General features: G+C 46.7%; 1 protein-coding gene across 1 annotated transcript in view; it reads right to left on the bottom strand.

Moving 5' to 3' along the window:
- Positions 1 to 54: 54 nt before the first annotated feature.
- LOC311583095 (uncharacterized protein) overlaps positions 55 to 14,159 on the bottom strand; it is a gene marked incomplete at its 3' end in the record, with an annotated part of 32,864 nt that continues 18,759 nt past the window's right edge. Inside the window, exons 13-25 of the mRNA XM_084756420.1 lie at positions 12,440 to 12,489; positions 12,067 to 12,180; positions 9,439 to 9,643; positions 8,663 to 8,804; positions 5,004 to 5,137; positions 4,660 to 4,918; positions 3,824 to 3,922; positions 2,630 to 2,770; positions 2,440 to 2,520; positions 2,027 to 2,171; positions 1,482 to 1,619; positions 656 to 728; positions 55 to 241 (exon numbers count right to left, since the gene is read on the bottom strand). Coding sequence (XP_084612546.1) covers positions 55 to 241; positions 656 to 728; positions 1,482 to 1,619; positions 2,027 to 2,171; positions 2,440 to 2,520; positions 2,630 to 2,770; positions 3,824 to 3,922; positions 4,660 to 4,918; positions 5,004 to 5,137; positions 8,663 to 8,804; positions 9,439 to 9,643; positions 12,067 to 12,180; positions 12,440 to 12,489 — 1,768 coding nt within the window. The remainder of the gene's footprint in view (positions 242 to 655; positions 729 to 1,481; positions 1,620 to 2,026; positions 2,172 to 2,439; positions 2,521 to 2,629; positions 2,771 to 3,823; positions 3,923 to 4,659; positions 4,919 to 5,003; positions 5,138 to 8,662; positions 8,805 to 9,438; positions 9,644 to 12,066; positions 12,181 to 12,439; positions 12,490 to 14,159) is intronic.

The following is a 14,159-nucleotide window of genomic DNA, read 5'->3' on the forward strand; positions in this document are numbered from 1 at the left end:
GTTAGGCTGACCCCACATATACTCAACCCTACACATCATTTTTCTCACAGGGCACTACAACTCTTTGCGATTTTCCTGAGACCACTTTAATTCCTGGATCTTCTGGGGCAGAGTCTTGGTCCAGAACTGCAGCCTTCTGGCCTTCAGGGCTCGGCCCACAGCAGGCTGGGTGTCCAGCTGCAGGTACTGCTCCTTATGGTCCAACATGGGCCAGTAGGGTAGACCCTCGCTGTTGGGGTTCCTGTGGACAGGCCACCCAGCAAAGAAGGGTGAGGTCATTTTTATACAAGGCCTGATCCCATAATTTGTCTTAAGGCAGTGGACCATTTGGGCCAGTGGTTGAGGGGGCATGTGTCCTTGTATAGGTATACAAGTATCACCCACTAGTGTCTTCTCCATGTAGGGCAAGACGAGTTGGCCAATTTTATATCTTCATCTCAGTGGCAAAATCTAAAGAGCCATACCATAGCACCTGCCAGGTCACTGCAGTATGACTAGTAACCAGTATGTGCAATATGTCTAAGTGTGCCCTGGTGTGAAGAGGACTCTGCCGTATGCTGAAATATCCATGCATGCTAATGAGGTCATCAACCACAGATGGAACCCTAGATAGGGACCCTCCACTGAAGAGGTTGAGGGAAGGGTGTGCTCTCACCCATGTCGTGCAAAGTTGGCCCAGTACTTCATCATCCTCCTGCTCAGCAGCTCCTCCTCCTCAGTGAGGTCAACTGTAGCCATTAGGAAGACAAAGGCCCAGGTCCCAGTCACTGCGTGCAGCTGCCTACTCATGGTCCACAACCACTCTAAAGCCTCTTTCCCTTCCCCCCTTTTCACCCAAGATTCAAGAGCCAGCCACACCTCTAATTGAATTCTTCCTGATTCATTTCTGCTCCAGTGTATCCTCAATCCCTCTATTATAAGTGTAGTGGCTTGAATGAGATGACTCTCATAGGTTTATATCTTTGAATGCTTGGCCCCAGTTGGTGGAAATTTTTGGGAAGAATTAGGAGGTGTGGCTTTGTTGCAGGAGGTGTGTTACTGGAAGTTGGCTTTGAAGTTTAAAAAGTCCACCCTATTCCAGTTGGCCCTCTCTCTCTCTCTGCCTTGTGCTTGTAGATCAGAATGTAAAGGTTTAGCTACTGCTACAGTGTCATGCCTGCCTGCACGCTGCCATTCTCTCATCCATGATGGCCATAGACTCTAAGTCTATTGAAACTGTAAGTGTCAATAAATTATTTCTTTCATAGAGTCTCATCACAGCAACAGAAAAGTAACTAAGAAAATAGGTTTTACTTGAAAAAGGCCAGAGTCTTATCTGAGTGTGGATTTTTTTTTGAGTGTGGATTTTTGAGCTGGGAAATGATGTATCCTTGATTACGTTCTCCCACAGAGCTTGATTTTCTTAACTGGACTGGAAGCTCAGTTGTCCCTCAAGTACCTACCTGGGATCCCATCCAGCTCATGGAAAAAAAAAGACTCACGTTTTATGCCCCAGAAGGAGGACCCAAAGACAAAGAAAACCTCATCGCCGTGGTCAGCTCTCACATGGGATGGCCTGGCATCTTTCAGGAAGTTGGCCTCGTGGCAGAACTCATAAAAGTAGACAGGAGCGTGGGAGCCTACAGGTGATGACATAGTATTTTCTTACCTGGAGCCTTCCCGCCTAACCCTTAGTGACAGGTATGTTGGTATAAAGTTATCTGATGTCACAATAGTCAAGTGGGTGGCTCCAGGCTGTAATACTAGTTATGGGAAAGTCCTCAGCTAAGCAGTGACCATGGTCTTCCCAGCTGAGTGGTTTTGGCAAACCAATAAGAGTATCAGCAACCTGTTTCCTTATCTGTACCTGGAAAAGACGTCACTCTCTTACACTGGAACCAGGAAATACTGATGTAATGGTCTTTGGGTATATGGTGCCAGAGACATGGCCCAGGCATGAGAGGGGAGGTGGATATTACAGAGCTCATCTGGGACCCATGGCTCTGAACCCCCACACCCTGCCCCCTCCCATTACAGATGGACTCACTCTGAAAATTCGCCACTTGGAGTGCAGGGATAACGAACATGAAGTCTCCCATCATTTCTTTGAACTGTATTTGGAGGGTCTGGGGGTCCTCAGTGTCCCCCATGTACTCTTCCATTAGCAGGTCACTACACTCAGGAGGCAGCATCTACACCAGGCGATCAGGAAGAATGGGGTCAGGCAGGTTCCTGTTTTGACTGGTATCAACCTCAGTGTGAAGAATATGTCCATGGATAAGACAGAGTATAGTGGGAAAGGCATAAGTTCTGGGGTGAGCCCATCCATAAACACACACACACACACACACACACACACACACACACACACACACACACACACCTTTGTTTCTAGGCATGCCATCTGAGAAGGCAATATTGGAGCCCTTTCTATTAGAGGCAGTACTCAAGGTGCCTCACCATTTGTGCTGCTGTCTTCTTAAGAACAGCCTGCAGGTTCTCTCTGGTTATTTCTTTTATTGTCTCAGCAGAGCCTACAATCTGGGAGCAGAGGATAGTTTTGAGTGTAAGGTGGAATGAATATGGGTCAAGTTTCTACTGCCCACCATATGAATCCTCAGACTTCCAAAGAATTGGAACTGTGCCTCACCATGGGCAGAAGCCAACCATACTCGTCATTGTTAACACCGATGATGCTGGGGACAGGGTGAAAGTCCACAGAAGCCAGCAACTCTAGTGGGTGCTTGGGTAGGAATTTCCCATCTACCACAGCAGGGATCATCTTGAAGACCTGAGGAGCATCCACAGTCAGTGATGAAAATCAATTCCACACATATTCTGATATCCACTGAGAAACCCTAACCATTATCCATTTTCTTTGTCTCAGGGTGCAGCTCCACCCATGGCTGTAGAGGAATTTTATTTCAGAATATGGCTGCTCTGGCAAAGAGATCATATTCAAAGATCTTCTAGGTCTGTGTGAACCATCTGGAATGCAGACACAAGCCAGGCGGTGGTGGCCCATGACTTTAATCCCAAGAGACAGAGGCAAGCAGATCTCTGAGTTCAAGGCCAGCCTGGTATAGAGCAAGTTTCAGGTGAAGAAAAGTTTAGGTCCGGGCATGGTGGTGCATGCCTTTAAATCCAAATAAATGAAGATGAAGTTAGTTTATAGAAGGAACCACTCATATTTAAAAGGGATGTCTAGTTGAGTGGCGGGCAAAGTGACAAATCAGAGAAAGATTTGACAGAGTAAGTTATGCCCAACTCTCACAAGAAAAGAGAGGAAAGGGACGCTACTTAGCACAGTGATGGAGAGGGGGCTGTTTTACAGAGAGAGGTTGCAGACAGAATGAGCCAGATAATGAGAGGAGCCAAAAGATTAGAGCAGATTGCTAGAGTTAGTTTGATGCCATGCAGAGCAATTCAGAAGCTTAGAGAGAGAAGATGTTTGAATCAGTCAGCTGGGAGAGGAGGTTGAGCCAGAACAGTTGAGCTGAACCAGCCAGCCAGAGCTCAGAAAGAACAAAAAAGGGTGAGCTTATTCAGCAGTACGTCTCAGAGGCTGAAAACGCTCTAGGCCTAGATTAGATTGTGCAGAGGCTAGAAGCTTCCAGAAAAGGTCTAGGTTAGCAGATAGAGGCAGCAAACTTTCAAGATGATAATTGAATCATGTGAATAAAAGGTACTTTTTACACTTGGCAGACATTCTACATGTATTAGGATATCTTGGTGTTCATTTTACATACGTGATTGAAAGGACATGAAACCATGGAGCAGAGGTGATTTCTTTGGAGTAGTAGGGCCTGACTCTCCCACATCCAAGTCAAACAATTCTGCCAACCTTGTTAACAGCCAGAATCTCCTCTTCGCTCTTGCTTCTCAGGCAGCGCACCAAGGTCTCTGAGTCCACAGCCTCACAACCAGATAAGTTGGCTACTGTCTGTAAAGGGATCAGGCAGGGGTTGACTCATCCTTCTAGGCAAGGAGAAGAGTCTCTCCAATCCAAGTCTGATGCCACTGTGCCCAAATATCACATCACATTTCAGGCTGTGCGGATTAGGTTACGTTTGGGATCCCCACTTTCTTGTTGCTCAGCTGTGACAGCTTAAAAATAAACTATGTGTGTGTGTTCATGAGGGCAGGTGTGCTCATGTGTGACTTCGGAAGTGCCTGTACTATGGTTTGTGTGCAAAGACCAGAGCACTGTTTGACTGGGACACCGTCTTGTTTGGGAGATGGTCCTTTATAGTTTCTCTCCTGCCTATGAGAGGCTGCCTTGCTTGCGACCTTCCAGGGACTCTTGGGCCTCTGCCTCCCATCTCACTGTCGGAACACTAGGATAATACACTTGTTGCCACATGCAAATTTGTGTGGTTTCTGGGGGGATTTGAACTCAGGTCCTTATACTTGTAAACAAGGCAAGGGCTTTTTACCTACTGGGCCATATATTCAGCCATTGCATATTTGTTTCTGACGGATGATGGGAGCCACAAGGTGCTCATATAGGTTTATTACATTGAGTATGTAAAAAGCAAGGAGAAGTGGATTTTCACCCTTGAGTCTCTCAGAAAGTACTGGAAATAAGCTATTTCCCATGCTCCTTGTTTTCCACACTGAGAAGACCAGAGTGAGGGCAGAGGCTGTAGGGTTATTGATAGGATGACAGAGGTGACTCACTGTGTAGATCACTTCAGAGGTGTTGGAGATAAGGTCAGGCAGCAGGGCCACCCCACTCTCCATGATGGCTTTGTGGAAGAGTCCTTGGGACAAGGGAGACACAACATGTGAAGACACACTTGTGCCACCTGCAGACTCGCCAAAAATGGTGACCTGGTCAGGGTTGCCTCCAAAGCGGGCGATGTTCTGCTGGACCCAGTGTAGGGCAGCCACTTGGTCCAGGTAGCCCCAATTGCCTCTGGCATGCTGGTCTCCAGTGCTGAGAAGTGGAAGGGAAGGAATCACAGGACTGTTTTATTTCTGTTTATCCCCTACTGCACAGCCCAGCCTAGCTCCAGACTCACCTGAAGAAGCCCAGGACACCCAGGCGGTACTGGATAGTGACCACCACCACATCCTCAGTAGCTGCCAGCATGGATCCATCATGAATGGAAGCCATGCCCATAACCAGTGCACCACCATGGATCCACACCATCACCTGTGGAAATCAAGTCAGAAGCGAGGAGGTTTCCACCCACAGCAAGCTCTGCCTGGTAAAGCATTGGGTAAAGTATTCTTCTTTACCCAGTGCTTTGTCTCAGTGTACCTAGACACACAAAACTCCTCAGGACATCCTCACCTGGACCACAGACAGGGCCCTGGTACCACCATATGTTTGTTAGTCCCCCTCCTCTCTCAGAACCCAAGCCTGGATTAGTGACTCTAAATCTGGAGTAATGACACCGTTATTCTCAGACCCCTCTGAAATTAAATAAAAAGGGTGTGTGTATTTTCATCAGTGTCTCTTCTGATTGTTCATTTAAAAAAATCATTGGCATATAGCTGATCATGGTGGTGTATGCCTTTAACACAAGAATTCTGGGACCAGGCAGGCTGCCTATGTACCTTCTCCACTCTCTCTGTTACCCCAGACTCAATTTTCAAGATCCTTCCATTCCCCTGTTTACCCTTTCTGTAGATCTATTAGACCACATCCTCTAGCCTTCCCTCTCTATCTCATTGCTGTGTCCCAAACCCCAACTTAGGCAAACACCCCTGCTTAACTACACAGACCATGGCTGCCAGATGACCAGGTAGGCTGCCATGGACCTTCTCCACTCTCTCTGGTCCCTTAGACCCAATTCTCATAGTCACCTCTAGCACTTCAAGTAACCGTCTTCTCCTGGCCTCCCCTTTCCCAAGCCCCCAATACCAGAAAGAGTTCCCTGTGAACACACCTGCTGAGCAAGTCAGTAAAACAGGCAACACACAGCCAACAACACACTCTCTGAAAATGTAGAAAAACAAAACAAAACAAAACAAAAACCCAAAAGCCAAGGAACACAACATCCACCAAACAAAACCAAACCCAGAAATTAGCACCTAGACCTGTAATCACCCCAAACCCAGATGCCTAGATGCCAGCATAAGAACACAGTCAAGACACCCAGGGCAAAATGTCTCCACAAGAGCCCAGATATCCTACCACAGCAGGCTCTGAATATTCCAACATAGCTGAAGCACAAGAAGAAGAAGAAGAAGAAGAAGGAGAAGGAGAAGGAGAAGGAGAAGGAGAAGGAGAAGGAGAAGGAGAAGGAGGAGAAGGAGAAGAAGAAGAAGAAGAAGAAGAAGAAGAAGAAGAAGAAGAAGAAGAAGAAGAAGAAGACCTTAAAGCCAACTTTATGAAGAAGATAAAAGTCCTTAAAGAGAAAATGAATAAATCCTTTAAAGAAATCCAGGAAAACACAAACAATTGGAGGAAATAAATACATTCCTTAAAGAAAGCCAAGAAAAAAAAAGTCAAAGGAAACAAATAAAATAACTCAAGACCTGAAAATGGAAATAGAAGCAACAAAGAAACCACGAACTATGGAAATCCTAGAAATTAAAGATTTAGAAATGCAAACAGGAACTACAGAGGCAAGCTTCATCAACAGAACATGAGATGGAAGAGAAAATCTCAGGTATAAAAGGCACTAAAGAAGAAATGGATACACCTGTCAAAGAAAATGTTAAATCTAAAAAACTACTGACACAAAACATCCAGAAAATCTGGGACACTATGAAAACACCAAACCTAAGAACAATACAAATAAAAGAAGGAGAAGAATCCCAGCTCAAAGGCCCAGAAAATATTTTCAACAAAATCATGGAAGAAAATTTTTCTACTTAAAGCAGGAGATGCCTATAAAGATACATGAAACAGACAGAACTCCAAATAGGTTGGACTAAAAAGAGAGTCTGCTTGCCACATAATAAAACTCTAAACATACAGAACAAAGAAAAATATTAAAAGCAGCCAGGGAAAAAGGCCATAATATGCAAGGCAGACCTATTAGAATTATACCTGACTTCTCAATGGAGACTTTAAAAAACAGAATGGCCTGGACAGATGTTAACCAGACTCTAAGAGAACACAGATGCCAGCCCAGACTACTATATTCAGCAAAACTTTCAATCACTGCAGAAGGAGAAATAAAGATATCCTATGATAAAGTCAAATTCAAACAAATCCAGCCTTACAGAAGATTATAGAAGAAAAATTCCAACCCAAGGATGCTAAATGAACCCATTAAAACACAGGAAATAAATATTTTCACAAATTTACTTTTTTGTGCAAAGCCAAAGCAAGAGAAACACACACAAACACATACACACACCACCACCACCACCACCACCACCATCACGAAATTTGCTGGCAAACGGATGCAACTAGAAAAAAAAAATCATCCTTAGTGAGGTAATCCAGACCCATAAAGACAAATATGGCATATATTCACTTACAGGTGGATATTAGCTGTTAAATAAATGATGATCAAGCTACAATCCACAGAACCAGAGAGGTTAGATAAACAGGAGGGCTCTAGGAGGATACATGGACCTCCCTGGGAAAGGAGACTAGAAGAACAGATTTTCGGGGTGGACTGGGGGCTTGGGATGGCCATGGGAGTGGGAAGGATCAGGTGAGGGGCATGATGGGAGAGAAAGCTGGAATTGGTGGTGTGGAAACTTAGTGCAGTAGAAACTTCCTGTTATCTATGGGTCAGGTGGCTGACCCTAGAGAGGACCCTCAGCAATAGAGGATACAGAGTCTGAACTGGCCATTTTTGTAGTCAGGCAAGGCTTCCAATGGTGCGCCTGGGTTGCATTCAGTTGAGAGTTGTTGGCTGAGGAGGTACAGTGGATATCTTTAAGCAACCCAAGCTGATGCTAGGACATAGGGTTGCTCTCTGAAAGCTAACAGTGGGCCCCATTACCAAGGACAACATTCACACAGCCCATTGACTGTAGAGAGGTTAAGCTGGTGCCTGCATGGAGCCATCTAGTGTCTTTGGTTCAAGTAGGCACAAATCTCTAGTGTTGTGCCTAGTCTTATTGCATCTTGTTATGCAGGGTTTGGTTGATGTCCCCAGGAGGCCTGCTCTTTTCTGAAGAGGAAATGGGGGGGGAGTGGATCTAGGGGCGAGGGGAGGTGAGGGGGAGCTGGGAGGAGTGGAGGGAGGAAAAACTGGTGGGAATGTATTGTATGAGAGAAGAATCTATTTTCAGTGAAACACACACACACACACACACACACACACACACACACACACACACACACACACACACATCCCAGAAATATGGAGGCAGAAGTGAAAGATATCTTTGAGTTTGAGGCCAGACAGGGCTACAAAATGAGACATGCTCTCTAATTTAAAAAAAGGAAAGAAAAGAAAAAGAAACAATCATTAGCACAATGGGTAGTTCATGACAACCAATTTTCATGACCTCAGTGTTTAGCTCTCAGGCCTATGGTAGGTAGAGTGAGGTTTAAGTTGATCAAAAGAGCCACAACCTCTAACTTCTCAGCATCTCTAGGTCTCTGTGTCCCATACCCGGGGTTTAGTTTGTGTCATGACAGAGAAGGCTTTTCTGGACCAGAGAGGGAGAGCTTCCCGTCAGGGGCTCAGCCTGATTTTCTCCTTCTAATCATCCTGGAGATGTGCAACCCCTACTCCAAATCTGACCACTGCCTGACACTCACAGGCAGGTTAGAGCCCTCGTGGGCATGAGCCGGGGCATAGATGTTGAGGTACAGGCAGTCCTCAGATGTAGAGATGGGAGGCAGGGTCAGCTTCATCATCTCCAGACTCTCCGCATTCACTGTCTCAGAATTTTGTAGACACCTGGGGACAGTGACAGTCATTCCAAGAGATGCGCAGTGGTCAGAAACAGATTCTGAGTCTATAGTCTCTCCCAGCCACCAACAATCCTGCTCTCTGCCTAATGGTTTCCTGATAACATGGCATCATACTCCCAAATCTCTTTCCATCAAGGTAAAGGTCACAGGCCCTGGGAAAACTTGTATGGAACTCAGACTTCCAGTGGGGCTGCCAGATGGGTGGGGGCCTTGGATTCCACTTCTCCTGAGAATGGGATATTGACATACCCACGAGCTTCTGTGAAAACTATTGGTGTGGGTGATGATGCCACTTCCCTTTGTACTCTCTGAGGCCTGGGTATTGGAGTGCTGTACCTGGGCATTGCCTTCCTTTCCAGAATCTCCATTTAGAAGACATTATTTTGTTTGTTGGCCAATGGCATCTGGACACTTGTGGCTTGGTACAGTGATTGTGGAGGGTAAGTTGTGCCAGGAAACCATCCTCACCTTGGCCTTTCTCTGGCATCCGCAGCATATTCCCATCACAGAGGGAACGCAGCTCATGGGTTGAGATGGAGAAAGAACTGCATCCTGGCTCAGAGCTCTGAGTTCCTACGGATTCAAGAGCCTAAAGTTCCCTGGGTCTCAGGAGAACTTACCTGGCGGGGTAGGCGGTCGCATCCCTCACGCCACTCCATGGCTCAGGCGACTCAGGGGGTGCAAACCTCAGCTGTCCTAGAGGTGGCTTGGCAAAGGGAATTCCCAGGAAGGTGTGGACACCCACTTTGGTGTCATTTAAGTAGATAAGACGGCCCTGAACCTGTCCTATGTGGGTGGTCCTGATGGGGCTGGCTGAATCTTCACCTGTGAGTGACATATGACATCAAGGTTCGTTCTGTCCAATCATCCGCCTTCACACTATGGGTGTTGCTACTTTTTTGTTATCCCCAGCACAGCCTTTTCCAAGCATCCTGCTCTGCAAATACTGGCTACTACCAGGTACCAGATTATCCAGCCAGGCTCACTGAGGAGCCTTGGTGCTATTATCCATCCTTATGAGCTCCAAGTAATGGATTTTGCATGTTGATGCAATTCAAGTGCTGGGAGCGGAGGATCCCTGGGGGCCTGCTGCCACCAACCTAGCTCCAGGTTCATTGAGAAAGCCTGTCTGGAGGGAATGAGCTAGAGAACGGTAGAGCAAGACTCCCAGAATCCTCCTTGGTCCTCTGCGATTGAAAGGTACACACATACACATACAGTTTACATATACCACACAGGCACATGCAAAACATGTACATAAACAAATAAATAAATATAATACAAAAGCCCAGGTTTCTGTGGCTTGAATTAGGGAGTAAAGACAGGATTGAAAGTCATCCAAGAATTCCAGTAAACCAAGGCTCTCTGAATCCTGGTATTTGGTTAAATGGGTGACGAGCAACGCCACAGGTTTGCTAGCTCCTCTTCCTCAGCCCCAGTCCTGCCTTTAGGGTACAGGGCGGTGTGCAGTGAGGCTGTCCTTGTCTACTAGGTCTGACTTCTCCACCAGATCCCACCTCCCTGGAAAATTGTCTCCACAGTATCATGTCCCAATATAGCAGAATTTGGAAGACATGATCTGTTTCCATAAAGAAAAAAGTGAAAACCCTTCACACCTGATAAACATGGATTGGATGCTTTGTGCTACTTGGTGTGGTACTAAGCAACCAAGGCAGCAGGTCCCCCCAGGGACCAGAGGGCAATTATTAACATCTTTCCAGTATCGAAGGCTCACCTCATCCCCTGAGACAGGACATATGCCACACGGCATATCTGTCCATGTAACTCACTGAGGAAACGGGCCACTGATGTCTACCACTGGAACAGCAACAGACAAAACCTATCAAAATGGGTCTTGTTGGAGTCAAGTTGCATCCAGGATGCTTCACACACCAAGAAAAGCTCCCGTGGAACCCCGAGTATTGGAATATTTTCAGCCAGGAGGTGGAAAAACACAACCCAGAAAGGGACAATTTGTAACCAATATGCAAAAAAATCTATGCACACGTTTCCTTTACTTATTTGGTTTTTTTTTGAAACAAGGTTTCTCTTGTAGTCCTTGGCTATCCTGGGCTTGATTTGTAGACCAGGCTGGCCTCAAACTCATAGAGATTCACCTGACTCTGCCTCCCTGAGTGCTGGGGTTACAGGCCTGAGACACCATGCCTAGCTCCTTTTTAAAAAAAAAAATACATTTTTAAAAAACTTTTTGGTTTTTCAAGACAATGTTTCTTTGTGTAGCGTTGGCTCTCTTGGACTCACTTTGTAGACTAGGCTGGCCTCGAACTCACAGAGATCAGCCTGCTTCTGTCCTTTTAAAATTTTTCAAATGAAGTAGAATCGGAGTTTACTAAGCAGAGATTCTGAATGTGAATAGCACATGGGGTAAGGAGAGCCCATCTCTAACCACACCTGTAGGCTTCTCAAGAGCCATCTTGTCTTTCTAACAGCCATACATGCAAAAAGAGGGCCCATGGTCACCTAAGACAAAAGGGAGTTGGGCGGATTGTGCTGCCCAGAAGTCCCTGGTGACATTCCAGAGCCTGGGCAACACCAGTGAAGTCACTATGTCCTCCTTAGGGTAGATCTGACTGAGGCCTGGCAGGAAGTCAGCATGGCCCATGCTTGAATACCTCTGGGTAAGGGGCATCACGGCTGCACACAGACCCTGTGCACAGTACTGTCCTGGATCGCTTGAAGACTTTGTGGCAAGCCCAGCGCAAGCACATGCCCTTTGCCCTGGAAGCCGAGTTGTGCCTTTTCCAAAGGTCAGAAAATGGGGAAGGGAGCCCAGCCTCTCAGTTTGGTGACTATTCTAGGGCTGGAGAGCTGTAAAGCCAAGGGCCAGGAATCTTTCCTAGGGCCTGGAGCACACCACGTTACTTCTTTATTCAAGGGGGCTGACACATCTGGAGATCAGTGACAACATGTAAGTGTCAGTAGCAGCTGCAGTCACAGGTACAGCCACACGCAGAGGAGGAAAACGCCCCATCTTCTGCTCTCTGTACTTTGGACTTTCAGGCCCAGGGCTCTTCTGAGCCCCTCACATTGAGCTGGTTCCTTAGTGTTGAGTGGCCTTCGGCATCACTGACTCTCTGTGTGCCACAGAGGCCACTTGCCCACTCTGTCATCTGTCATCTCTACCTAGCTCCTCCCTCCTTGCTATCTTCCCTACCACAGCCTTGGCCTCTGGCTCTGCAAAAAGTGGCAGCTCTAATCCCTATCATAAACATAGGGGGTGGGCTCACCATGCACTTGGAGGAGAAACAGAAGGCCACAGGCCACAGCATTCAGCCAACCAGGAAGCGTGTCCAGCGGCATGACCAGCTCCCAGGCCCGAATCTGTGCTGCTATGGGATGCGCTGTGTATCATCAACAGCCAGCAAAGCATATGGGCCTTGCCAAGACAGATATTTGGACCTAAAGAGTTGTAGGCGGGAGCTTGCTGGGCAGGGCAAAGTTATCGCTGGAGAGCTGTATTGACTGGGTGGAACTGACAGGAGACAGAGCTCAGCAGGCGGGGCAAACCTTCTTGTGCTGTGTGCATTCCTTTTTTGGCCTTACAAGGCAACAACATGGCTTCAGAAGCTGTCCTGGGTACTAGCAAACCTCCCCCCAAACCTGGAGTCCTTGTGTTGACTTTCCTTGGAGTCCCAGGCTCAGTGTGGGTGCTGGACAGAGAGCAAGGAACAGGAAGAACGCTGTAACTGGAGAGAAGCCGTGGCTCTCTTGCTGATGCGGTGTGCACTGTGAGAGTGGTGCGTCTCTTTGAGAACTGTCCTCTTGATAAGGGGAGAGCACAGGCAAACACAGGCGCTCGGTGCTTTTCTCTAAAACCTTCTGCCTTCTTGGCTCTGTGCTTTTCTCCAAAGCCTTCCTGAGTCATAGCTCACTGAGTCGGCATTCAGGTCCCTCCACCTCTACAGTGGAAGAGAGCTTTTGTCTACACTCCCCTCCTTGTGAAGCCATGTCTGTTTTAGTGAAACTCATGAAATGGTGGCAGTTTGTTGTGTGTGCGTTTTTTTTTCCATTTTTCTTTTTATTATTAATTTATTCTTGTTACATCTCAATGGTTATCCCGTCCCTTGTATCCTCCCATTCTTCCCTCCCTCCCATTTTCCCCTTATTCCCCTCCCCTATGACAGTTCCTGAGGGGGATTACCTCCCCCTCTATATGATCATAGGGTATCAAGTCTCTTCTTGGTAACCTGCTGTCCTTCCTCTGAGTGCCATCAGGTCTCCCCATCCAGGGGACATGGTCAGAGGTGTGGCACCAGAGTGTGTGAGAACGTAATATCCCACTCTCCACTTTACTGTGGAGAGTGTTCTGTCCATTGTCTAGATCTGGGTAGGGGTTTAAGGTTTACCGCCTGTATTGTCCTTGTCTGGTGCCTAGTTTGAGTGGGACCCCTGTGCCCAAATCTGCCTATCATAATGTTCTACTTGTAGGCTCCTAGGACCCTCTGGGTCCTTCTACTTTGCCTTTCTCTCATGAATCTCACATCTAGAGTCCCACTAGAATGTCCTCTCCTCTGTCTCTGTTTAAATCACATAGTAATGTTCCATTGCGACACTTTATACATGCATGCAATGTATTTAAAACACATTCACCCCCAGACATCCTCGTTTGTCTTTTTCCAACTCTCATCGGTGGTCACCTTCCCTCCTGATTAGTCTGTATTCTGTTTCCCATTTTAAATGCTTTCATTTTCATTTTTAAATTTTATATGTAAGCTTTTTACCTACACGTATGGATATGTACCTTGTGTGCTCCTGGTGCCCACAGAGGCCCCCCAAAAAGGTGTTGGATCCCTGGAACGAGAGTTAAGTATGGCTATGAGCTGCCATGTTGTTGAATGGAACCCAGGTTCTCTGTGAGAACAGTTGCTAGTGCTCTTGACAACTGAGCCATCTCTCTAACTCTAGTTTTGCTTTCATGCTTTCTCTCCACCACTTCTTCCCTTCCTACTCCCTTCCCTCGGTTCATTTTTTTTAAAGGCAGGTTTGACATACTTTATTCACCTGCACAGGAGCCACCAGGTGAATGCCAATAGGTACCCAGGCAAATTCTGGCACACATGGGACTCAGGAACTAGGCACACAGGCTTACAGAGAGATAGCACATACAAGCAGGGTGCTGAAGACGTAGCTGCCTGGATATGGCTTAATTAATCAGCAAATCAGCCCCTTCAGGTATTCATGGAAAAGCCTTAAACCATCTCAAAAAGATTTCTACCATAACCAGGGAATAGTTGGTCTTTTTAAAGGGTGCCTTGGAGGTAAATTCAATCTGCCAGTCCTGGTCAGACTTACCTCTCGATTGATGGATTGAGAAAGGCAA

Source organism: Acomys minous, assembly GCF_964271855.1.
Source record: "Acomys minous genome assembly, chromosome: 14".
Lineage (NCBI taxonomy): Eukaryota > Metazoa > Chordata > Mammalia > Rodentia > Muridae > Acomys > Acomys minous.